The sequence below is a fragment of the Gorilla gorilla genome, chromosome 13 (genome assembly GCF_029281585.2).
Source record: "Gorilla gorilla gorilla isolate KB3781 chromosome 13, NHGRI_mGorGor1-v2.1_pri, whole genome shotgun sequence".
NCBI lineage: Eukaryota > Metazoa > Chordata > Mammalia > Primates > Hominidae > Gorilla > Gorilla gorilla.
In genome coordinates this window covers 89,217,466-89,242,387 of record NC_073237.2, presented here as the reverse complement: position 1 = coordinate 89,242,387, position 24,922 = coordinate 89,217,466, and the positions used below count along the sequence as shown (strand labels likewise).

General features: G+C 50.3%; 1 protein-coding gene across 3 annotated transcripts in view; it reads left to right on the top strand.

Moving 5' to 3' along the window:
- The first annotated feature begins 9,457 nt into the window (after positions 1 to 9,457).
- The window catches only part of BICD2 (BICD cargo adaptor 2), a 56,844-nt gene continuing 41,379 nt past the window's right edge, over positions 9,458 to 24,922 (top strand). For 2 of the 3 annotated variants that reach the window (XM_031014678.3, XM_031014677.3), the window contains exon 1: positions 9,458 to 9,805. In XM_031014678.3, the coding sequence (XP_030870538.2) occupies positions 9,566 to 9,805 (240 nt within the window). In that variant the 5' untranslated portion in view covers positions 9,458 to 9,565. Of the gene's footprint in view, positions 9,887 to 24,922 lie in introns of all 3 variants that reach the window. The other variant, XM_063696560.1, reaches the window with a different exon arrangement.

Below are 24,922 nucleotides of genomic sequence, written 5' to 3'. Positions count from 1 at the left end.
AAACAAAACAAAAACGATAGTGCACAAGAGGGGGAATTGGAATCCAGAGTTGCTTCAATACATTATCTCAAATGTCAAGTATTCAATAAAACATTATAAGACATACAAAGACCCATCCTCAGAAAAAAGAGAATTCAATAGAAATTGTGTCTGATTGTCCTCAGATGTTGGATTTAGCAGACAGAGGCTTCAAAGCAAAGCAGCTATTACAAATAAGTTCAAAAAGCTAAAGAAATCCCTATTTAAATAAGCAAAAGAATGGATTATGGCAATGAATCAACAAACAGAAAACCCCAGTAAAGACAGAGGTTATGAAAAGTACCCTTCATCCAGTTTCCCACACATTTTCTTCAAAGAAGAAACACAAATGGCAAATAAGCACCTGAAAAGATGCTCAATATCAGTTGATCATTAGGGAAATGTAATGATTCCAAACCATACAAATCAAAACCATAATGAGATACCACTTCTCACCCACTGGGACGGTTTCTTTGTTTGTTTGTTTGTTTGTTTTTTTGAGACAGAGTCTCGCTCTATCGCCCAGGCTGGAGTGCAGTGGCACTATCTTGGCTTACTGCAAGCTCCATCTCCCAGGTTCACGCCATTCTCCAGCCTCAGCCTCCCGAGTAGCTGGGACTACAGGCATGCACCACCACACCTGGCTAATTTTTTGTATTTTTAGTAGAGACAGGGTTTCACCATGGTAGCCAGGATGGTCTCGATCTCCTGACCTCGTGATCCACCCGCCTCGGCCTCCCAAAGTGCTGGGATTACAAGCATAAGCCACCGCGCCTGGCTTGGGACGGTTATTTTAAAAATGGAAGTCACAAGTACTGATGAGAATTTGGAGAAATTGGAACCCTTGTGCCTTGCTGGTGGCAATGTAAAATGGTGCGGCTGCTATAAAAAACATGGTGATTCTGCAAAAAGCCAAACAAAATTACTACATGACCCAGCAATTCCACTTCTAGGTACATCCTCAAAAGAATTGAAAGCTGAGCCTCAAGCAGATACTTGTATAGCCATTTTCACAATAGCATTCAAAATAGTCAAAGGGGGCCAGTTGCGGTGGCTCACACCTGTAATCCCAGCACTTTGGAAGGCCGAGGTGGGGGGATCACGAGGTCAGGAGATTGAGACCATCCTGGCTAACATCGTGAAATCCTGTCTCCACTAAAAATACAAAAAATTAGCTGGGTGTGGTGGCAGGCGCCTGTAGTCCCAGTTGCTCAGGAGGCTGAGGCAGGAGAATGGTGTGAACCCAGGAGGCAGAGCTTGCAGTGAGCTGAGATTGGGCCACTGCACTCCAGCCTGGGTGACAGAGTGACTCTGTCTCAAAAAAAAAAAAAATAGTCGAAGGGGTAGAAACAACCAGCCTATACTAACAGACAAATGGATTAAGAAAATGTGCTACATTCATACAAATGGAACAATATTCAGCCACAAATGGAATGAGTTTCTGATACAACATGGCTGAGCCTTGAAAACACTATGCTAAGATGTAACAATCGCTTCTCCTGAACCTGTCTGCGCTGAGCCAACTGCAGCCCCACACAGCATGGAGCTGCAGGGCTGTGAGACACCAGCAGCTCTTTTTCACCTCTCCATGCAAGTGTGCATGTGTGTGTGTGTGCGGACATGCACACTCACACACACACTCCGTCTTGCTCCTCTTCCCTGAATTTACCCCCGGGCCACACTCATCCATGATTCCACATCTTTGTGTCTCTGGGACCTTCTCTCTGGAGCATATTTTCCACGACTGGCAAAAACCTGCTCTCTCGAGATGCAACCCACTGTCACCCATTCTGTGCCCTCTTCTGAGTCCTGCAGATGGAGTGTTGCCTCTCCCAGGCTCCCGAGTGCAGCAGAGTCAGCCACTGAAGTCTGTTCTATCTGCAACATGAACCTCCGAGGGCTGGGCTGTGTCCTGCTGCACCCAGGGAAGGCTGGTGGGCAGGGAGCTGGGATCTGGAGTCACATGGACCAGGGTTCAGATCCTGGGCTTCTCCAGTTATACCCTATGATATCTTGGACAAGTCATCCACCTTATTGTGCTCCAGTTTCCTGGTCTATAAAATGAAAACAGTGGTACCTGCCTTGTAACTTGTTTGTGAGGCTTAAGAAAGATAGTGAATATTTGTAATGTGCTACACACAGGGCTTGGAACAGGGTAAATGCTCAGCACATATGTTGGGGTCTTCACCACTATCATTGTTCCTGGACTGAACCGAGGGTCGGGCTGCTTGTTCTCCTGCTCCAGTAATGAGATGCAGATGACCTGGGAAAGAAGAGTTTATTTCTGTAAACAGTTACAGGGAGAAGGGCAGGGGCAATTCACCAGACCAACTCAAAGTTACAAAGCTTTTCCAGTGCTTATACACCTTCTAAGCTATATGTCTACTTGCTAGTGTGCATTCATCTAAAGACCCAAGTGATGGATTCCATGTAATCTATAACTAAGGTGTGGGTCAACCGGGCACAGTGGCTTATGCCTATAATCCCGGCACTTTGGGAGGCTGAGGTGGGTGGATCACCTGAGGTCAGGAGTTCGAGATCAGCCTGACCCATATGGTGAAACCCCGTCTCTACTAAAAATACAAAAATTAGCTAGACGTGGTGGCGTGTGCCTGTAGTCCCAGCTACTCTGGAGGCTGAGATAGTTATTACCCTTATCTTGTCTCCAGCTAAGGTATGGAGGTCTGGGGAGTTTCTTTAGACCCCCAATAAAACTTGCTTAATCCTAAACAGGTCCTGGTATGAGGAATGTAAGAATTCCTTCATTGTCTTGACATGTTTCAAGGCCCAGGAGAGGCCCGGGCAAGACTCTTGGAGGGCGTCTGTTACATTCTAGCCATTGTGTATGCGCACTGGCTCTTTCAGCCTTTAATATCTAACCATTCAGTCAGTGCTGAAGCAGTTGTTATGGAGGCCTACCTGTTCAACTGTTAGTGAGACCTGGCCTGCCACATCATCATTACTGTCTAAACTCCTAGCACAGAGGAGTTTATCAAATGCATGACATCTGGGCCAAAGATCTTTTTTTTTTTTCTTTGAGACAGAGTCTTGCTCTGTCGCCCAGGCTGGAGTGCAGTGGCGAGATCTCAGCTCACTGCAATCTCTGCCTCCCAGGTTCAAGTGATTCTCCTGCCTCAGCCTAGCTGGGAATAGTCCCAGAGTAGATGGGACTACAGGTGCCCGCCACCACGCCCAGCTCATTTTTGTATTTTAGTAGAGACAGGGCTTCACCATGTTGGCCAGGCTGGCCTTGAACCCCTGACCTCAGGTGATTCACCTGCCTTGGTGTCTCAAAATGCTGGGATTACAGGCGTGAGCCACCATGCCCAACCTGGGCCAAAGATCCTTTGACGTCATACAGCATGAAAGTGTGGGGGCTGCCATGTGACTCACCATGCAGGTGGCCCAAGCCACATATACCTGGCAGGCCATCACCTGTTGGGGAGATGGCTTTACTCCTCAGCCAGTGAGGGGCAGAGAGGAGACAGGGGAAGGGGCTTACGTGGGTAGGCAGAGCTCTCCAGGGAACAGTGAGGAAGGAGGGGAGGCTGAGCTGCCGGAGTGACTACACACCAGGTTAGGTTTGAGCCTGGGCATGTCTGTGTGTGAGGACACTGCCAGCCTTTGCCTGGGCCCCTGGGGAGTCTTTGTTTATGTGCAAAGGCAGAGCAGCTTGGTTGGGAGAACATCACTTCCTGTTTTGTTGCCAGGCCCCAGCTAAGCGGTCCAGTTCTCCTAGAGGGAGCCACCCGGCTGTTCCCTGACACCCTTCAAGCCCCTCTCCCTCCCACCTCTGCCGAGGCCGCCTCCCTTATCTTATGTATCCTGCCTTCCTGGTGGAGGGCGCTTGTGTCCAGGAAGTGGTGCATGGTGAGCCCAGCCTGGTCTGTATCCGCTGAGCCCTGACCCCTAAGCGACCTTGGTTGGTGTCCCTGATATGGGTCCCAAGACTCACTAGGCCTCGTTAAAGCTCCTGCCCTCCTAGAGCTAACATTCTAGGGGGACATAAGTGCACAAAGGTGAATATGCGCAACATACAGTATGCAACAGAGGGAGGGAAATAGAACCAGGGAAGGGAGTCTGCAGCCTACAGCCATGAGGGTGTAACCAAAAATAAAATTTGAAGGCACGCCCAACCATCTGAATGAACCTCCTCCTCAGCCAGGGCATTCTAAAATTTAACTTGAAAGACTAACCTGTTCAGGCCATGACATGAAGTGGGGGTTGGACATGTCCAGGGTTTATTTTACATCAACACAAACTTTAAGTCTGATAAGAAACATTTACAGTCTAGTATATCTAAAGCCTGCTATTTAAAGGTTTCATATGCATGATAAAACCTCAGCCTTTACAACCCCTGAAGATAAACCAGACATTCCTTTCTACTGATAATAAATAACTTTTTCAACCATTGCAGTCAGAATATGTTTAAATCTACCTAAGACCTGGAAGACCCCCCACCCCTTGTACACTTCAAGTTGTCCCGCCCTTCTAGATGGAACCAATGTAAATCTTACATGTATTGATTGATGTATCACTGTTACTGGAAAGGGGTTCTGATCCAGACCCCAAAAGAGGGTTCCTGGACTTCGTGCAAAAAAGAATTCTGGGTGACTCCATAGAGTAAAGTGAAAGCAAGTTTATTAGGAAAGTAAAGGAATAAAGAGTGGCTACTCCATAGGCAGAGCAGCATCATGGGCTGCTTGACTAAGGATACTTATAGTCATTTCTTGATGATATGCTAAAGCAGGGTAGATTATTCATGAGTTTTCTGGGGAAGTGGTAGGCACTTTGCAGAACTGAGGGTTCATCCCCTTGTTAGACCATATAGGGTAACTTCCTGACATTGGCATGGCATTTGTAAACTGTCATGGCGCTGGTGTGAGTGTCTTAGCATGCTAATGCATTATAACTAGCACATTATGAGCAGTGAGAATGTCTAGAGGTCACTTTTATTGCCATCTTGGTTTTGGTGGGTTTTGTCTGCCTTCTTTTTTTTTTTTTGAGGCAGAGTCGCATTCTGTCACCCAGGCTGGAGTGTGGTGGCATGATCTTGGCTCACTGCAAACTCTGCCTCTCGGGTTCAAGCAATTCTCCTGCCTCAGCCTCCCGAGTAGCTGGGATTACAGGCACCCGCCACCACTCCCGGCTAATTTTTGTATTTTTTTAGTAGTGACGGGGTTTCACCATGGTGGCCAGGTTGGTCTCCCACTCCTGACCTCAGGTCATCTGCCCGCCTCAGCCTCCCAAAGTGCTGGGATTAAAGGCGTGAGCCACCGTGCCCAGCCTGGTCTGGCTTCTTTACTGCAACCTGTTTTATCAGCACGGTCTTTGTGACCTTTATCTTGTGCCGACCTCCTATCTCATCCTGTGACTTAGAATGCCTAACTTCCTGGGAATGCTGCCCAGTAGGTCTCAGCCTTATTTTACTCAGCCCCTATTTGAGATGGAGTTGCTCTGGTTCAAATGTCTCTGACATTATGTCTCCCAAAAATGTATAAAAGCAAGCTGTACCTTGACCACCTTGGGCACATGTCATCAGGATCTCCGAAGGCTGTGTCATGGATGCATCTTTAACCTTGGCAAAATAAACTTTCTGAGTTGATTAAGATTTGTCTCAGATACTTTTTGGTTTACAAGAGCTACACAAGAGGAGAGGGGAAGGAAGAGGTTGAGGAAGGGCCACACTTGAGCGTGCAGGGCCTTGGAGGTAGCTGTGATGATGTGGCTTTGACTTTGGTTGGGTTTTGAGCAGAGTGGGAGTGGGACCTGACTTGGGTCTAAGGAAACTCTTGGCTGCCCTGCTGTGAGAGAAGCCTAGGGGAAGGAGGAGGCAAGGAGGCAGTGAGAGGGTGACGGTAATGGTCCAGGTGATAGGGACAGGGGCAGAGAAATTCCAGGTAGAAAAGGGCGGGTCCCTGGTGAAGCCTCACCGTCAAGCTGAAAGGCCTGAAACCGCAGCCCAAAATAAGAACTTATATCCCTGTTTCCCACTCAAATGTCGCCGTTTCCTAAACCACCCATGGCCCTGCCCTGCCCCATCCTTTGCCTATAAGGACCCCAGGCTCAGCCAGCAGGAGAAGCAGCTGGATGTCGGGGACTATGGCTGGATGTTGGAGAGAAGCGGCTTGACTTCAGAGTGACAGCTTGATGGTGTAACTTTGGAGAAGAGTCTGGCCAGAGACAGAGAGACTTGAGGAGAAGGTGGCATCATTTCTACCCCTCAGGGTATTGTGAAGATTGAATGAGAAGATGTATGTCACATACCTGGCAATGTTGGGAACATATGCAGAGCTCAGTAAGAGGTGGCTCATTATCTGCTGCCAGGATCACCCTGCTTCTCTTATCTTTGCAAGCCCCCTATTCCTGCAGCCTTGGGCTGGCCAGTTCCTGTGCATCCTCTGGGTCTCCCTCAGGTGTCTTCTCAGGGAAGCCTTTCCCGATCCACCCCACCCCATCACACATTGCGACTCTCACCCAGAGCTGTCCCTCCTGCCAGAAGGAAGACCACAAGGGTAGTGACAGACCCTCTGCCCCCAGCACCTAGGAGAGTCCCTACCTGTAACAGAATGTTCCTGAAACCTTCCCTGGCCTCCCTTCCACCACCACCTGTCTCCAAGTTCAAAGCGCCATGGTCAGTCCCTGCGTGGGACTCCCATGGTCTTCCTTCCTCCTCAGACCTGCCCCACAGCAACGTATGGGTGGGGGTGGGGAGGTTCGAGTCAGATCAGCCTGGATCAGGTGCAGGTGTTGCCCTGAGGCTGTGTGACCTTGGGCAAGTCACTGTGGGGCATCAGTCCCTCCCTTGCTAAGTACACACTCAAACAAGTCTTGCTCCTTCTTTACACTGGGAGCTCTCCCACTTACAGTTAACAATTTGCCCAGCCCAAGACAGTCCCAGGTAAGCCAGGAAGGTTGGTCTTCCTATTCCTACTACAACTGAACTCCTTAAAATTAGTTAATTTCACAAGCCAATCTATGACACATTCTCCTCAGACAAACAAAACACTAAAAAGAATCAGGGCTCCTTGGGGAAATGACTGATTTCAGGTCTGGGACATGGAGAGCACAAGATGATCTTGGAACAATTTGCATCAGACATCAAGGAAGTAATAACAATAATAACAAATTACGATGTTTTGAAGACATGGAGCCAGCTTGGAGGAGCTCCCACGGGCCAAATCTGCTACCATTTGAGCATCAAAGCAAGTAAGGAAAGTAATGGATTGTAACCCATGGAGTAAAATAAGAATCCATGGATCCATACTGCTAATGAATGACAGAGAAGAGAATAGATGAGAAGGTATAGGTGCCTCACAGTACAAAGGCAACTCATAAATGGAGAAGGACTAATGGAAATAGAAAAGCAGCCAGTATGGCCGGTCGCGGTCGCTCATGCCTGTAATCTTAACACTTTGGGAGGCCGAGGCAGGCAGATCACGAGGTCAAGAGATCGAGACCATCCTGGCCAACATGGTGAAACCCAGTCTCTACTTAAAAAAAAAAAAGAAAAAAAAATTAGCAGGGCATGGTGGCATGCGCCTGTAGTCCCAGCTACTCGGGAGGCTGAGGCAGAATCACTCGAACCCAGGAAGCAGAGGTTGCAGTGAGCCGAAATTGCATCACTGCACTCCAGCCTGGGGACAGAGCGAGACTCTGTCTCAAAAAAAAAAAAAAAAAAAAAAAAAAAGCAGCCAGTATGGTAATAATTATTTCAGGCAAGAAGTAGTCATGAATGCCAAAACCAGTGGGTCAAGGTTTGAGGAGTCATAGGCTATATCTATGGTTGCAAAGTCTTCACTCATGACACTAATTACCAAAGAAAAACCCAACATCAATCAGAGAAATGCAAATCGACATCACATACCTCCCGGCTGGTGCTCTGAAAACCCAGCAACACCTCAGTGACAGTCCTGCCAGAAACGCATCACCTCATCACCCCATGAGCATATACCAGTGTGCACTGCACTCCTCAGAAAGGTCAATCAAAGGAGACTCAGGAAACCTGACGACTGAATGCAACTGGATCCTGGACCACAAAAACAATACTGAAACTCTCCAGTATGGTGTTGGGCCCTCGTGCAATTAGAGTGTGGACTGTGCATTAGATAGTGTCAGTACCCTGTGTGCTGTGATTTCTGCTGTCATGGCTTCTTTCTAATTTGGTCTTGAGGGAGAGTGACCATAAGCCAAGATAGCCACTCTCTAGGAGAACCGAATGGGTGTGGGGTTCAGGTGAGATACAATGAGAAAGTAAAATTAAAAGGTACAAAACAGAAGGAATTTATTATTCTTAGGTCCCGGAGAGGTTAGGGATGCCTAAGAGAGGCGGACAAGCAGATGGGGAGGTGCAGTGAGAGACGGTGGGAAGGAAGGGACTATGGCTGTGCTAGGGTCCATGGGAATCATCCTTTAGGATTTCCCTTGGGGCCTCTGGACTGGCTAAAGAAAATACGAGGGAAGGGTGAACTCATTTGCACTGATACTGGCCATTAGGTGCTACGGCGATCAGCGGCTGTGGGGTGTGTTGCCGCTTTAGGTCAATGAGATAAAGAATAAACGAGTTATCTCACACACCACCATATACGGAGAAGTGTTACCTACGCCAAGGCGAAGGGTACGACTGGCTTTCAAACAACTTAAGTCAGGCCTAAAAATAGATGCGGAGACAACAATTATATTTACCACGTTTATGACCCTGTATTAATGGAAATGTCTTTATTCCCAAGAAATAGACCTTGAAGGACTGAGGGGCGGTGCTGAGGTTCCCGCTGGCCCCTGGGCGCCCCCTGCTGGCCTGTCCTCCTCCCGCCCCCAGACGTCTGCACAGAGCATGCGTCACACCGTCCCCGGGTTTCCAGCAGCAGCCGTTCACCCGCGCTCTCGGGTGCGCTTCTAGCTCGTGGCCTCCCGGGCTCTGTCCGCGTTGTTCGTCCCACGGTCGGGAGCCCAGTCCCGCCGCCCCGCACCCGCCTCCCCCTGGGGGTTCTCCCGGCAGCCGTCTTGCCACCCCGCGTGGCCGCCGGCTGCCAGAGGCACAGGGGAGCGCGAGGCCCGGCGACCGAGCAGTGTCCCCGGCTCTGAATGTGGGGAAGGCCGCGGGGCCGCGCCCACTCGACCGCCGTCCAGGGGACTGCAAGGCGCCGGTACATCCGGCTCGACGCTGGCGGCGCAGGCCAATCACGGACGGGGACGGGTGGGCGCGGGGCTGGACGGGCTTTGTAGTCGGTGCGCTAGCGGGACTACTGTCCCCACAGTCACCTGGGCCACATTGGCGTCAGTGGCTGCGCCCGAGGGCCCGCCCCTCACAGAGCATGGGCCAATCATAGCCGGGGGCCGGGCGGGCGCCGGGCATGATGGACCTTGTGGTCGGAGCGCGGGCAGGACTCCAGCCCCCAGCGGGCCCCGCGCGCTGGAGGGGAGGAGCCGTGCGGCGGCGCGGGCGGGCGGGCGGCCGTCGGGGCAGGGCGGCGGCAGCGGTGGCGGCGGCTGAGGAGGGCCCGGCCTGCGAGAGCCTCAGTGGGAGCCGGCTCAGCCCTCGGCCACCATGTCGGCGCCGTCGGAGGAGGAGGAGTACGCGCGGCTGGTGATGGAGGCGCAGCCGGAGTGGCTGCGCGCCGAGGTGAAGCGGCTGTCCCATGAGCTGGCCGAGACCACGCGTGAGAAGATCCAGGCGGCCGAGTACGGGCTGGCGGTGCTCGAGGAGAAGCACCAGCTCAAGCTGCAGTTCGAGGAGCTCGAGGTGGACTATGAGGCTATCCGCAGCGAGATGGAGCAGCTCAAGGAGGTGAGCCGAGCCGCCCTGCCCCGCGACCCCCGCCCGGCGCCGGGGCCTGTGGGCGTCGTCCCTGGCACCAGGGCGGCCAAGGTCAGCTTGCCAAGCGGGGGCCGGCAGGGGTGGGCCGCGGGGGCGGAGGGGGCACGGGCCCAGAGCCGGGGACCCGGGCAGTATGTGGGAGTGGGCCCGGCCTTGGCTAGCAGGCCGGTGCCGCGGCCGTTGCAGACGCCGCTAACGCAGGGGTCCGGGCGCCCTGTCGCCTCCTGCAGCTGCCCGCCTGCTTCTGTGCGGACCTGGGCGGCCCCGGCGGGGCGGGGCTTCGTAAGGGCTGATGCTTTGCGGTGGTCGCTGTTCCGGGTGTGTCTGAGTGTGGGGTGGGGTTGGGAGGGCAGTGGCTGAGCCGGGAGCTGAGGCCACGGATGCTGGTGACCCGCTGGGAGAGGCCGAGGGTGGGCCTGGGTCTGGGTGGCTGCGGCTCTGTCACCTTCAGAGAAATCACTTCCCCTCTCTGGGCGCGGCTACTTTCGGAGCGTTTCTGCTTCTTTCATGAGTGCCTCCGAGGTGGGGAAAGGTCGTGGACAGCGGCCTAAGTGAGTAGGGCCTCGGGGTTGCACGTGGAGGTTGCCCCTGGCATGGGTCCCCCAGTACCCTTGCCCCAGGCCCAGCGCTGTGTCCTCATGGCCGGGATTGCGCTCCCACCAGCTAGCATGACTTCCCTGGCCCACTTCCTGTCCAGCCCCCCTTCTCGGGCCCTTCCCCTCGCTGTGGCTTGCTGTGTTCCTCTTGGACGGAGACCTCAGTGGTCTGTGTCATTCCCACTGCGGGGAGAGTAGGTTAGACCACCAGGCTGGTCGAGGGTCTCCAGGTGGCAGGGCAGCGGGAGTCTTGGACAGTCCTTCCCCAGCTTCTCTTCTCCCCTTCCCTGACTCCATAGCGTTGTTTGCAGGAATTGCTTTCTGGGAGGATACACCAGGGTTTGGATCCAGGCTGTGCCCCTTGCTAGTGATGTGGCTTTGGGTAGAGGCCCTCCGTGAGTCTTAGTTTCCCCCTCTGCAAAATGGGAGTGCAGTACTGCGTGCCCAGAAAGGATTGTTGTGAGGGTCATGTATTTGGAAAGGACTGGTGTGCGGTCAGGAGTATAGCCTGGTGGTGTGCTCCCATCCCCCACTTGAGTGTGTCCTGATGAGCCCTTGGCTCTTGGTTTCCAGGCTTATCACCTGGCACCTCTGCTCCCAGTCAGCCCAGACAGGTGCCTAAACCATTTGCAGCCTTCCTTGCCTCCCCCGTGTCTGAGGAGACCCGTCTGTGGAGAGCAGAGAATGAATCCAAGCAGATGCTTAGATGTCTGGGCAGAGCAGGTGCTCAGTTAGTACCAGTTAATGGCTGACCCTGGGCCAGCAGGAGCTGGGTCCTCCCCCATCGCCCTCAGGACTCGATTCTGTTGTCTGTCAGCAGGTATTGGCACCTTCTGCAATGCATGCTCCAGTGGCGCTGGAGCTACAAGAGGGGTGAGATGCAGCTGCTCTTGCAAGAGTCCCCATCTTAGGGTGGGGCGTGTGATAGGGAGGCCGGGGGCTCTGAGAATATGGAGTGGGAGTGGACTCAGCCAGTTTCTGGTCTCCTGTAGCGGGGCTCACCCTCTCCAGCAGGCAGCACTATCTGTTAGGGCGCTTTTCCCTCTGCACACAGAGAAACAGCCCTCTTTCTCCTACCAAGTGCATCGTGAGCCGCTCCTGGGCAGCCTCTACAGTCCCTGTCTCTGTCCACAGCTTGGGTTTGGCAGTGTCCTCTGTGAGAAGGAGTTGTCGCTGACCTAACTTGTCCCCACTTTGGTGCCCTTCATTTGTCAGGTCTTTGCTATTCTGACACAAACGTTTTGGCACAGTGAAGAATCTTGGCATTTTCGTGGCATGTATCTGGAGGGTGAGTCCCTAGCAGAATCAGGAAGAGGGTATATCTGTTTCTGTGGGTACTCTTTAGGCGTCTGCTTGCTTGTTTTTTGTCACCACCTGGCTTCCATGTACTGGCCACATGGCCTTGGACAAATTACTGCTCTGTTCTGAATCTAGTTCTCCTTTGTAAGGTGGGATAAGAATGTTTCTGCTCGGTCTCTAGCAGAGTCTAGAGGAATGTGCATCAGCGTTTCAGTTTCAGTAGATGTTGCCAGAAAGTTTGTACCAGTTCACCCCCCCATCAACAGCATGCCTGTTCCTCACACCCATGCCAACACAGGCTCTTGCTAACCTATTTAATTATGGCCAGTATTATAGTTGAAAATATTAACTCTTCATTTAAAAAAAACACAAGATTTAAGGAGACAATAATTGTGGGGTTTTTTTTCTCCTGTAGAGCGGTGTACCGCCTTAATTCTTTAAAAAAACTTTATTTCTTGAACTAAAGTGCATTTAGTTACTAATAAATTGTGCTCCAAATGGAGTTGCTTGTAGTTCTGCCCTGCATTTGTAGATAATAGGATCGTTGAGGGAAAGACGCTGGCCTGCTGGTCCCAGTGTGTGGGTTTCTGATCAGAGCTGAGGAGGGTCTTGTGGTGATGAATGGGAGACAGTGCCAGTCCTGTTGCCTTTCTCATGGGATGGGGGAAGTGTCTGTGTCCTGCTGACAACATAGCACGGTGCTGGCTGAGACCACAAGTGAGGTGGGTGCCCCCTGGTTGATTTTGCCTAATCATTCTGCTAGTGATTTCTTGAGCCTGACTCAGTTAAGACCATATCTGTCCCCGTTCCCACTGTGCCCTTTCCCTTCCTCTCCCTGGAATGGTGGGGAAGAGAATTAGATGGGCTTTGGTCAGCAACCTGGTGTTCCTGGTCCTGCGTGGCCGTGAGACACTTTGTTCTGTGTTCTTAGCTGTAGCTTTAAGAGGACAGGTGTGCTGAGGTGGCAGCTCCTGCCTTCAGGGCACAGGCAGGGACTGTAGCTAGGTGGGCTAAGGCTAGGTGCCCATGTGGTCCTCATGGTCAGGGGAGGGTAATGGGGGAGGTCTGAGAACAGTCTTGACTCCACCTGAGCTCAGGCTCAGAGAGGAGGTCTGGACACCCTCACTGCCTTGGTGTGCCACCTTGGTGCCATAGTGTCAAGCTCTGGAGCACCATTGCCCTTGTCTGAGAGGTGCACGTGGGTGGAATTGGGTGTTGGACTGGGCACAGCACCCAACACGCAGCAAGTGCTTCGTAGGTCTTCTGCGGACTGAATCTCATGCCTCACTCAGGTCTCTGTCTCCTTGCTGCTGCACCTGCAGCTTCTCCCCATTCTTGTCCTTGTCCCTGCTCAGTCTCAAGTGGCTTCCATTGCCACCTCCCAAGGGCTTCCCCAAGCATTGTCTCAGGCCCCTACAGCCTGGCTTGGGACTGCCCTACCTCTCCTGTGCCCACATTCACCCTTCGTCTTAGAAGTCCCACCTGCCCTTCAAGCTTGGGTGTCTCTAAAATTCCCCTGCCTGCTGCCTTCTGGACTTGCCGAGCCCTGTTCCCAGCACCTGGGCAGCTGCAGGAAGTGAGGGTAATAGGGGGATTGGCAGAGGACCCTCCAGGAGGTTCCTCTGCAGAGTTACTGGGGGTGAGGCCCAGCCTCTTTGATTGTTTGCTTCCAGAGCAGGAAAAGTCCTGGTCTTGGTTAAAGCAAGTGTGGGATTCTCCCATTCGTCTGATAACCCCTGAGAACATTGTTGTGTCCATTTCTGAACAGAAGGCTGTTGGGAGCAAGGAGGCTCTGGGAGACCTAAGGGCCTTTCAGGGGGCTGGGTGGTGGCAGTGGTCTGCTGTTGGTATGAAGAAGCCTGGCTTGGGTGGGAGCTGGGGCCCCGTGAATACCTGAAGCACAGATGGGTCTGACAGTTGGGGAGAGGCAGCTATAGGCATCCAAAGATGATGACCATGTGGCTACACTGTTGTCACTAATTGTTGGGCAACTCTCTCCCCGCCGGGCCTCTCTTTCCCCACTTTTAGAATATGGGGCAGGGGGTCATGAAGGAATCTTTAGGGACCCTTACACTTTTAAAAATGTCTGAAACTCCCACATCGAGCCCTGCTGCTGTTTCTTCCTGTAGGGCCTGGCGACTGGGCACTTGTGTATCTCAATCATCCTGGGACCTGGCCAGGGAATCTGCCCAGCCCTAGGCATGCGGATGGTGTGCTCCAGGCCAGCCCTGCCAGCATGTGGAGGCGTGGACCTGGCCACCCTCCATGGGATTCAAGGCAGGCACAGCTGTGATGGAGCAGCTCGTCTTTGGGGATGCCAAGCGAGCATGCTTTGTGGCTTAGCAGGTGGATCCAGAGGAAGGCCAGGCCCAGTGCTGGGAGCCCCTGGGCCCCTGGGGGTGCCTGGCACCACCTGAGCAGGACTGACTGTATATGATGTCTGTCCCTGTGAACTCCATACTGACTCCACAGGGGGAGTCTGGGCCCTGCCTGGTCTCCCAGGAGCTTGCGGCCCTGGATGAGCCGCTGACTGTCTGGGCCGTGATAGGTTAATGATGATGCCTGTTACCTTGGCCCATTGCTCTGTGAGCCCCCAAGGTCGGGGAGTGGTGTCCCTGTGCCCTTGTGTCTGAGCATCCGGCCCAGGTCCATATAGGATTCCTGTTAGGTCTCCCCTGTCACTTAGGGACCACAGTCCCTTCCTTTGAGGGAGGAGATCAGTTTCTTCTTTGTCAGTTTTGGGCATCCCCCAGTCAGTCAGACCTGCTTCCCCACATAGGTGGACCAGATGAAACTGTTACACACATCGGGGGTAAGAAAGATTTGGTTTCTTCTCAGACAGTACACCAGCTGTTTGAGGTGGTGGTGGCTGGTGGCCAGGGCTGGCCAGGACTATGCAGGCTTTGACAGGTAAAGCATTGGCCTTAGACCCTGTGTTGTCCAGTGTTCAGAGTGTGGCCTCTGAAGCCGAACTCTGGAGCAGGAGAGGGCCCAATGTGGCTGCCTAGCTGCCTCCTTGGGCTCAAACCCTGCTGTCCCAAGCTGGGCTCTGCTCTGCTGTGGGAGGTGGATGGAGAGATGGGGACTGAGTGGCAGGCAGGCTCCCCTTGCCACCCTCAGAGCATTGCAGGCCAGGGTGAGGGTTAGGAGGAGGCCACTGGGGGCCCAGCTTCTTTTTTAGAAGCTACTGTGTTTTAAAAAATCATACATTCACTTTAAGAACAGCAGAAAGTGGAGAGAACAGTGTCAATAGGACCTGTGTAGATGGCGCAGGACAAATGTGGGGAGCACTGGGTGTTTCTCTCTGCCAGCTCTTCTTCCCTTGTGAGTGTGTGATGTGTACAAGACACCATCAAACACAGGGGAAAGGCTTTGTGCATCTGTAATAGTTGTTTTTTGTTAAAGTTAGTTTGTTGCTACTCTGAGATACATAAAAGCAGGTTTAATTCAAGTAGATAAAGACAGGAAGGTTTCTGTGGATCCAGAGGTTCTGTGGTACTTCTAACTTATACTGTTGTGTTATTATATGAAATAATTGTCACAGTTTGCTTTTTATAGTTGGCTTTTTACTTTTTAATTTGTTATTATTATTATTTATTTATTTTGGTAGAGTCAGGGTCTCACTGTGTTGCCCAGGCTGCTGTTGAACTCCTGGGCTTGAGCGATCCTCCCGCCTTGGCCTCCCAACGTGTTGGGATTAGAGATGTGAGCTACCACGCCTGATCTATAGTTTGCTTTCTTTTTTTTTTGAGACGGAGTTTCGCTTTTGTTGCCCAGGCTGGAGTGCAATGGCGCGATCTTGGCTCACCGCAACCTCTGCCTCCCAGGTTCCAGCGATTCTCCTGCCTCAGCCTCCCTAGTAGCTGGGATTATAGGCATGTGCCACCATGCCCGGCTAATTTTTTTTGTATTTTTAGTAGAGACGGGGTTTCTCCATGTTGGTCAGGCTGGTCTCGAACTCCTGACCTCAGGTGATCCGCCTGCTTTGGCCTCCCAAAGTGCTGGGATTACAGGCATGAGCCACCATGCCCAGCCTTTTTTTTTTTTTTTTTTTTTGAGACGGAGTCTTGTTATGTTGCCCAGGCTGGAGTACAGTAGCTCGATCTTGGCTCACTGTAACCTGTGCTTCCCGAGTTCAAGTGATTCTCATGCCTCAGCCTCCTGAGTAGCTGGGATTACAGGTGCGCGCCACCACACCTGGCTAATTTTTGTATTTTTAGTAGAGATGAGGTTTCTCCACATTAGCCAGGCTGGTCTCGAACTCCTGACCTCGGGTGATCTGCCTGCCTCAGCCTCCCAAAGTGCTGGGATTACAGGCGTGAGCCACCGCGCCTGGCCGCTTTACTCATTATTTACTTATTTATTTATTTATTCATATTATTATTATTATTTGAGACAGAGTCTAGCTCTGTTGCCCAGCATGGAGTGCAATGGCACGATCTCCACTCACTGCAAACTCTGCCTTCCAGGTTCAAGCAATTCTCCTGCCTCAGCCTCCCGAGTAGCTGGGATTACAGGAGCCCACCACCACACCCGGCTAATTTTTGTATTTTTAGTAGAGATGAGGTTTCACCATGTTGGTCAGGCTGGTCTCAAACTGTTGACCTCAGATGATCCACTCGCCTCAGCCTCCCAAAGTGCTGGGATTACAGGCGTGAGCCACCGCGCCCAGCCTTTACTCATTTTTTAAAGCCACCTTCTTTGTTGGATGTTTCCACATAACCAAAGGTGGAGAGAGTAATAGAGTGAGTCCGTGTATGCTCCTGCCCTGCACCTGCAGTTTGCAGCTGTGGCCAGTCTTGTTTCTTTACCGCAGTTCATCCTGTGTAGCTGTGTCTGTAAGTATATCAGTTGTTTTGCTAAGAAAATAGAATCTTTTATTTTTTTTTTTTGAGATGGAGTCTCACTCTGTCACCCAGGCTGGAGTACAATGGCGAGATCTCGGCTTACTGCAAGCTCTGCCTCCTGGGTTCACACCATTCTCCTGCCTCAGCCCCCCACCCCCCGCCCCCCCAGTAGCTGGGACTATAGGCGCCTGCCACCATGCCCAGCTAATAGAAAATAGAATCTTTTCTTACAAAACTTAACCATTGTTGAATTTTCACACCTAAGAAACTAACAAAAATTCTTTAGTGTCATCTGTTGTCCAGTCAGTGTTTGGATTTCCCCAGTTTGGCTCATAAATTTCATTTTACAGTTACTTTGTTTCTTCAGAAGACAAGCAGGATCTGCAGGTTGCATTTGGTTGAAGGCCTTGTCAATTTTTTTTTTTTTTTTTTTTTGGAGACAGTCTCGTTCTGTCGCCCAGGCTGGAGTGCAGTGGCATGATCTTGGCTCACTGCAATCTCTGCCTCCTGTGTTCAAGCAACTCTCCTACCTCAGCCTCCAAAGTAGCTGGGACTATAGGTGCACGCTGCCACACCCAGCTAATTTTTTGTATTTTAGTAGAGGCGGGGTTTCACCATGTTGCCCAGGCTGGTCTGGAACTCCTGAGTTCAGGCAATCAGTCTGCCTCGACCCAGCAAGGTGCTAGGATTACAGACCTTGTCATTTTAAAGACAGCGCCATGTGTGGCCTGTCCTGTCCCCTTTCATACTGCACTGGCATTAGCCCTGGCTACTCTATTTTTATGCTGTGGAGGGTGCCGGTAGGCGGAGATTCCCACCTTATCTGCCCCTGCCAGACACCTTATTCTTGTCTTTCTCTTTTATTTCCTTTTTTTTTTTTTGAGACGGAGTCTCACTCTGTTGCCCAGACTGTAGTGCAGTGGCACGATGTCTGCTCACTGCAACCTCTGCCTCCCGGGTTCAAGCGATTCTCCTGCCTGAGCCTCCTGAGTAGCTGGGATTACAGGCGTGCACCACCACGTCTGGCTAACTTTTGTATTTTTAGTAGAGACAGGGTTTCATCCTGTTAGGCAGGTCTTGAACTCCTGCCCTCATGATCTGCCTGCCTTGGCCTCCCGAAGTGCTGGGATTACAGGCATGAGCCACTGTGCCTGGCCTCTCTTTTCTTTTTTAAAATATTAGCCAGGGGCCGGGCGCCGTGGCTCACGCCTGTAATCCCAGCACTTTGGGAGGCTGAGGCAGGTGGATCACGAGGTCAGCAGATCGAGACCATCCTGGCTAACACGGTGAAACCCCGTCTCTACTAAAAATACAAAAAATTAGCCGGGCGTGGTGGCAGGCACCTGTAGTCCCAGCTACTTGGGAGGCTGAGGCAGGAGAATGGCATGAACCCGGGAGGCGGGGCTTGCAGTGAGCCGAGATCGTGCCACTGCACTCCAGCCTGGGCAACAGAGCGAGACTCCGTCTCAGAAAAAAAAAAAATAGTAGCCAGGGTGCCTCCTTCAGCTGATGCATCATGGCTTGGCTCTTGCATTGCTGCATTGTCATCACCTATTCTGGTTCATCTGTCGCCCCAGCCTTTACTGTGGAGCTCTGCCCACCTGAGGTGATGTTGTCATCTAGTGGGTGTAGATGCCAAGCCCTTCTAAACCAGAAGGGAGGAACTGGTATTATCACTGTCCTACCATTGAGGGTGCTGAGGTCATAGTGAGGACCACTCATACTCTTACTAGCATGGCAGTGGACTCAGCCATTCTTGGCTTGACTTCTGTGACCTGGAGCCAGTCTCTCCCCTCTCTGGGCCTCAGTTTCCTTGTTTTAGGCCAGTGCATTCCTGACGCCCTTGGAGGTGGATCATTTTCTCCCTCTAGTGACAGCATCATGGCGGGCTCAGGCCCGGGACGCAGCTGCTTTGCAGGCATGTGTTGCCTGCTGCCTGGGCTCCCCATCCGCTTTGCTCTGCCCTTCTTCCTCACACCCATGTTCCCTCAGTACCACCCTCACAACATGCTGGGGTGTAGGGCTGGTTGATGACAAGCATGTCCATAAGCCTAGGGGATTCCTTGGGTGTCCTAAAATGTGACCTAAGATAATTATCGGGGAACATGCCCCGATATTCACGTAAGTTCTTTTCATTTTCCTTAAGTGTCGGCCAGCTTGAGAAATAAAGGGACAGAGTACAAAAGAGAGAAATTTTAAAGCTGGGCATCCGGGGGAGACATCACATGTCAGTAGGTTCTGTGATGCCCCACAAGCCGCAAAAACCAGCAAGTTTTTATTAGGGAGTTTCAAAAGGGGAGGGAGTGTGCGAATAGGTGTGGGTCACAGACATCAAGTACTTTACAAGGTAATAGAATATCATGAGGCAAGTGGAGGCAGGGCAAGATCACAGGACCACAGGACCGAGGCGAAATTAAAATTGCTAATGAAGTTTTGGGCACCATTGTTATTGACAACATCTTATCAGGAGACAGGGTTTTGAGATCAACTGGTCTGACCAAAATTTATTAGGCGGGAATTTCCTCTTCCTAATAAGCCTGGGAGCGCTATGGGAAACTGGAGTCTATCTCACCTCTTTAATCTCGACCATAAGAGACAGGTGTGCCCCAGGGGGGCCAGTTCAGAGACCTACCCCTAGGTGTGCATTCTCTTTCGCAGGGACGTTCCATGCTGAGAAAAAGAATTCAGCGATATTTCTCCCATTTGCTTTTGAAAGAAGAGAAATATGGCTCTGTTCTGCCCGGCTCACCGGTGGTCAGAGTTTACGTTATCTCTCTTGTTCCCTGAACAATTGCTGTTATCCTGTTCTTTTTTTCAAGATGCCCACATTTCATATTGCTCAAACACACATGCTGTACAATTTGTGCAGTTAATGCAATTATTACAGGGTCCTGAGGCGATATACATCCTCCTAAACTGACAGGATTAAGAGATTAAAGTAAAGACAGGCATAGGAAATCACAAGGGTATTGATTGGGGAAGTGATAAGTGTCCATGAAATCTTCACAATTTATGTTTAGAGATTGCAGTAAAGACAGGCATAAGAAATTACAAAAGTATTAATTTGGGGAACTAATAAATGTCCATGAAATCTTCACAATCCATGTTCTTCTGCCATGGCTTCAGCCGGTCTCTCTGTTTGGGGTCCCTGACTTCCCATAACAGATAATGGCATCTCATTGTGGTTTAAGTTGCACTTCCCTGTTCACTGATTGGATCAGGCCAATTTTATTACTTCTGTGAAGCACAGTTCTGCTATGACACGTCTTTTGAAAATGTAAATTTGTTCCAGACTGATTGATATATGAGGGAACAGTTTGAACACGATGAGAATTTTGTATTTGCCTACGTACAGTTTTCTCCTCAAAAAACACTAGTGTACACAGAGCCCTGCACCCGGCCTACCTGAGCTATGTGAGGATACACAGGATACACGCACCTACAGCTTCCCATTCCATTTCAGAACACTCACCTTCTACCACCTCAGGTAGCTGATGAGTTGCCAGCCGTGACACCACACCCACTGGCAAACCTCAGGGCTTCTTAAGATAAAGTGTCATGTGTATTGTAGCACTTATGTGTCTTTTTTTTTTTTTTTTTTGAGATGTAGTCTTGCTCTCTCGCCCAGGCTGGAGTGCAGTGGCGCGATCTTGGCTTACTGCAAGCTCCGCCTCCCGGGTTCACGCCATTCTCCTGCCTCAGCCTCCTGAGTAGCTCCGACTACAGGCACCCGCCACCATGCCCGGCTAATTTTTTTGTATTTTTAGTAGTGACGGGGTTTCACGGTGTTAGCTGGGATGGTCTTGATCTCCTGACCTCGTGATCCGCCTGTCTCAGCCTCCCAAGGTGCTGGAATTACAGACTTATGTGTCTTTAAGCCATTGAACGTGTATAAAACTGTGCTACCGGCTGGGCACGGTGGCTCACGCCTGTAATCCCAGCACTTTGGGAGGACAAGGCAGGCGGATCATGAGGTCAGGAGATCGAGACCATCCCGGCTAACACGGTGAAACCCCATCTCTACTAAAAATACAAAAAAATTAGCCGGGCATGGTGGCGGGTGCCTATAGTCCCAGCTACTCAGGAGGCTGAGGCAGGAGAATGATGTGAACCCGGAAGGCGGAGCTTGTGGTGAGCCGAGATTGCGCCACTGCACTCCAGCCTGGGCGACAGAGCAAGACTCCGTCTCAAAAAAAATAAAATAAAATAGAAAACTGTGCTGCCCTTTTATCATTAATTTTAAAAAATGAACTACTTTAGAACATTTTTAGATTTATAGAAAAATTTGAAAAATAGTACAGAGTTGCTGTATACCCCACACCCAGCTGCCTCCTTATTATAACATTGTACATTAGTGTGGTATATTTGTTACAATGGATGAACCAATATCATGGCATTATTATGAATACTTTATTCAGATTGCCTTAGTTTTTACCTGATGTCCTTTTTCTGTCCCAAGTATTGTCTAGGATATCACATTACATTTAGTTGTTGTGTCTCCTTAGGCTCCAGTTGACTGTGACAGTTTCTCAGACCTTCCCTGTTCTTGATGACCTTGACAGTTTTCAAGAAGATTGATCAGGTGTTTAGTAGAATGTTTTTCACTTGGAATTTGTCTGATGTTTTTTCTCGTGGTTAGATTGGGATTATGGGTTTAGGGGAGGAAGATCACAGAAGTAAATGCCCTTCTCATCACATATCAAGAGTGTGTATTGTCAGCATGACCTGTCACTGCTGCTGTTGACCTTGATCACCTGACCGCCACTCTAAAGTTATTCTTTCTCTTCCTGTCCATATTGTATTCTCGGGAAGGAAATTACTGTGCATAGCCCATCCTTGAGTAGGGAGTTTGCTCCACCTCTTTGAGGTCAGGGTGCTATCTACATAAATCATTTGCGATTTTTCTGCATGGCAGACTTTTCCCTCCCTCCCACACTTGTTTATTATATCAATGTAGACTCATGAAAGTTCGTTTTATTTATTTTATTTGGGACGGGGTCTCACTCTGTCGCCCAGGCTGGAGTGTAGTGGTGTGATTGTGACTCACTGCAACTTTGACCTCCTGGGCTCAAGTGATCTTTCCACCTCAGTCTCCCCAGTAGCATGTGCCACCACCCCTAGCTAATTTTTTGATTTTTTTAGTAGGTACATGGTCTCATTATGTTGCCCAGGCTCGTCTTTAATTCCTTGGTTTACGTACTTCTCCTATCTTGGCCTTCTAAAGTGCTGGGATTCCAGGCATGAGCCACTGTGCCCAGCCCATAAAAGTTTATTTTATACTTTGGGTTATAATCCAACATTACCTCATTTTGTTGCTCAAATTGCTCCAGCTTTGGCTCTTGAGAGCTCTTTCAGATGGCTCTTATACCCCCTTTAACATACCACATCGTGGTGCCTCTTTTTTTTTTTTAAAGTGCTTCCTTCCTTTCTGGCACTACAAGATGTTGCAGGCTTATCTCTCTCCTCCCTCAGTCCTAGAATCAGCTATTTACCCCAAGAAGCCCTGGTTTCTTTAGTTGAGAAAGATGTTAGAAACCAAGATCTGGTTGCTATGTGTGCTCATTGCTATTAGGGTGTCTTTGATATAAGGCCTGTCAGCTACAGAACAAGGAGATTGTTTTGAACATGCAGTTAGTTAGTGGCTGGGCGCAGTGGCTCATGCCTGTAATCCCAGCACTTTGGGAGGCCAAGGCAGGTGGATCACCTGAGGTCAGGAGTTCGAGACCAGCCTAGCCAACATGGGGCGTGGTGGCTCATGCCTGTAATCCCAGCACTTTGGGAGGCCAAGGCAGGTGGATCACCTGAGGTCAGGAGTTCGAGACCAGCCTGGCCAACATGGGGCATGGTGGCTCATGCCTGTAATCCCAGCACTTTGGGAGGCCAAGGCAGGTGGATCACCTGAGGTCAGGAGTTCGAGACCAGCCTGGCCAACATGGGGAAACCTCGTCTCTACTAAAAATACAAAAATTAGCTGTTCGTGGTGGTGGGCGCCTGTAATCCCAGCTACCCAGGAGGCTGAGGCAGGAGAATCACTTGAACCCAGGAGGCGGAGGTTGCAGTGTGCCAAGATCGCATCATTACACTCCAGCCTGGGCGACAGGAGCAAAACTCCATCTCAAAAAAAAAAAAAATGCAGTTAGTGTATACTAACGCATGTATATACACATGTCAATAAATTTACCTGTATGTATATTTAGTTAACCATGAGTTCATACTGATGTAAGAACTGTAATCCATTACCACGTAGATTGTTCTTACCACCTTCCCTTGCTTATCTGTAACCTCCCACTCCAACAGTGAGACACCTGGCTCCCACCATCCACCATCCAGTAACTTAATTGTTTCATTCCAGTTCACATGTACAGCAGTAACAGAATTGTTAACCTGGGTCCCCATGGGAAACAATTTTGTCAACTAGAGTTACAGTGCTTTTGTGTAATTCTTTTGCCTTTAGTCTTATAGACTCTACTTATTTCCAAAGTCACTTAAGTTAGGGCTGGGCTCAGTGGCTCACACCTGTAATCCTAGCACTTTGGGAGGCCAAGGAGGATGGATCACCTGAGGTCAGGAGCCAGCCTGGCCAACATGACGAAAACCTGTCTCTACTAAAAATGCAAAAATTAGCCGGGCGTGGTCCCGGGTGTCTGCAGTCCCAGCTGCTTGGAAGGCTGAGGCAGGAGAATCACTTGAACCCAGGAAGCCAAGGTTGCAGTGAGCCGAGATTGTACCACTGCATTCCAACCTGGGGGACAGAGTGAGACTCTGTCTCAAAACAACAACAACAACAACAACAACAACAACAACAACAACAACAACAAACCAACCACCCTGGCCAACATGGTGAAACCTCATCTCTACTAAAAATACAAAAATTAGCCAGGCTTGGTGGTGTGTGCCTGTAGTCCCACCTACTTGGGAGGCTGAGGCAGGAGAATTGCTTGAACCCAAGAGGCAGAGGTTGCAGTGAGCTGAGATCTCGCCACTGCACTCCAGCCTGGGCAACAGAGCGACTCTATCTCAAAAAAAACAAATAGAAAGAAAAAGTTACTTAAGTTAGTACTTTATTCCCCCATCCCCTTCAGTGAGGTTGTTTGATACATTTGTAATACAATTAGATTATTTTGTCACATTCTACATTCCAGCCCAGGATCCCTTGATCTCCCAAATGAATTTTTAAAACAATTCACATACTAATATTAAGGTTCACTTTTTGTTTTTATAAATGCAGTGGCATTTATTTACCATTACAGGATCATACAGAATAGTTTCACTGCCTTAAAAAAAAACCCTATGCTTCACCTGTTTAAATCCACCCCCGTCAACCTCTGGCAACCACTGATCTTTTTACCATCATTACGGTTTTGCCTTTTCCAGAATGTCACATAATTGGAATCATACAGTATGTAGCCCTTTTCAGACTGGCTTCTTTCACTTAGCAATATGCACTTAAGATTTATCCATGTTTTTTCATGGCTTGATTGCTCTTTTTTTTTCTTAAATCACAATAATATTATATGGGTGAACCACAATTTATCTGTTCACCTATTGAAAGACATCTTAGTTGCTTCTACTTTTTGGCAAATATGAATAAAGCTGCTTTAAACATTCACGTACAAGTTCTAGTGCAGACCTAAGTTTTCAAACCATTTGGGTAAATACCTGAAGAGTCTGATCGCTGGATTGTATAAGACTGTATTTAGCTTTGTGAGAAACTGCCAGACTCTTCCAAATGCGAATACCATTTTGTATTTCCGCCAGCATTGAACAAGAGTTCCCTCTCCTCAGGCTCCACCCTCATAGTTCATCCTGTGGTGGGAAGAACTCTGGGGATTGCGAGGAGATGGCGTAAGATTCTCCTGCCACTTGCTGACTGTGAACCTTACTGGTGTCTCTTTCTAAAACAGTGCTAATAAGGTGAAGAAGTGTGGTGAGGGTTTGAGATGAAGTCAGGAGAAAACCCGGGCTGCAGCCATGCTCTCCTGTGGCTTTCAGCCCAGCCTGGCCCAGGCTGCTGTGCCCACTGTGCCATCCTCCCCTCGTTTGGAACAGATGCAGTCTGGACAGCTGCGTGGCAGAGCCCCCAAGCTGTCCCCTCTTGCCCTGACTACAAGCTGTTGAATGGAGATTTGTGTCAGGGCAGCCAGCTGCCATGGAAGATGAGGGCTGGTCCCCAGGCCCCAGGACTGGCTTCTGTGTCCTTGGGCGGGGTAGCTAGGGTCTGTGGGGACCTTTGCCAGCCCTGGGTGCAGCTGGCCAGAAGCCTGTCTGCTGACACTGGGGCAATTAGGGTGTAATCTTCTCTAAATGGCACCCAATTCTGGCTAAATCCCTCCTGCCCAGGGATG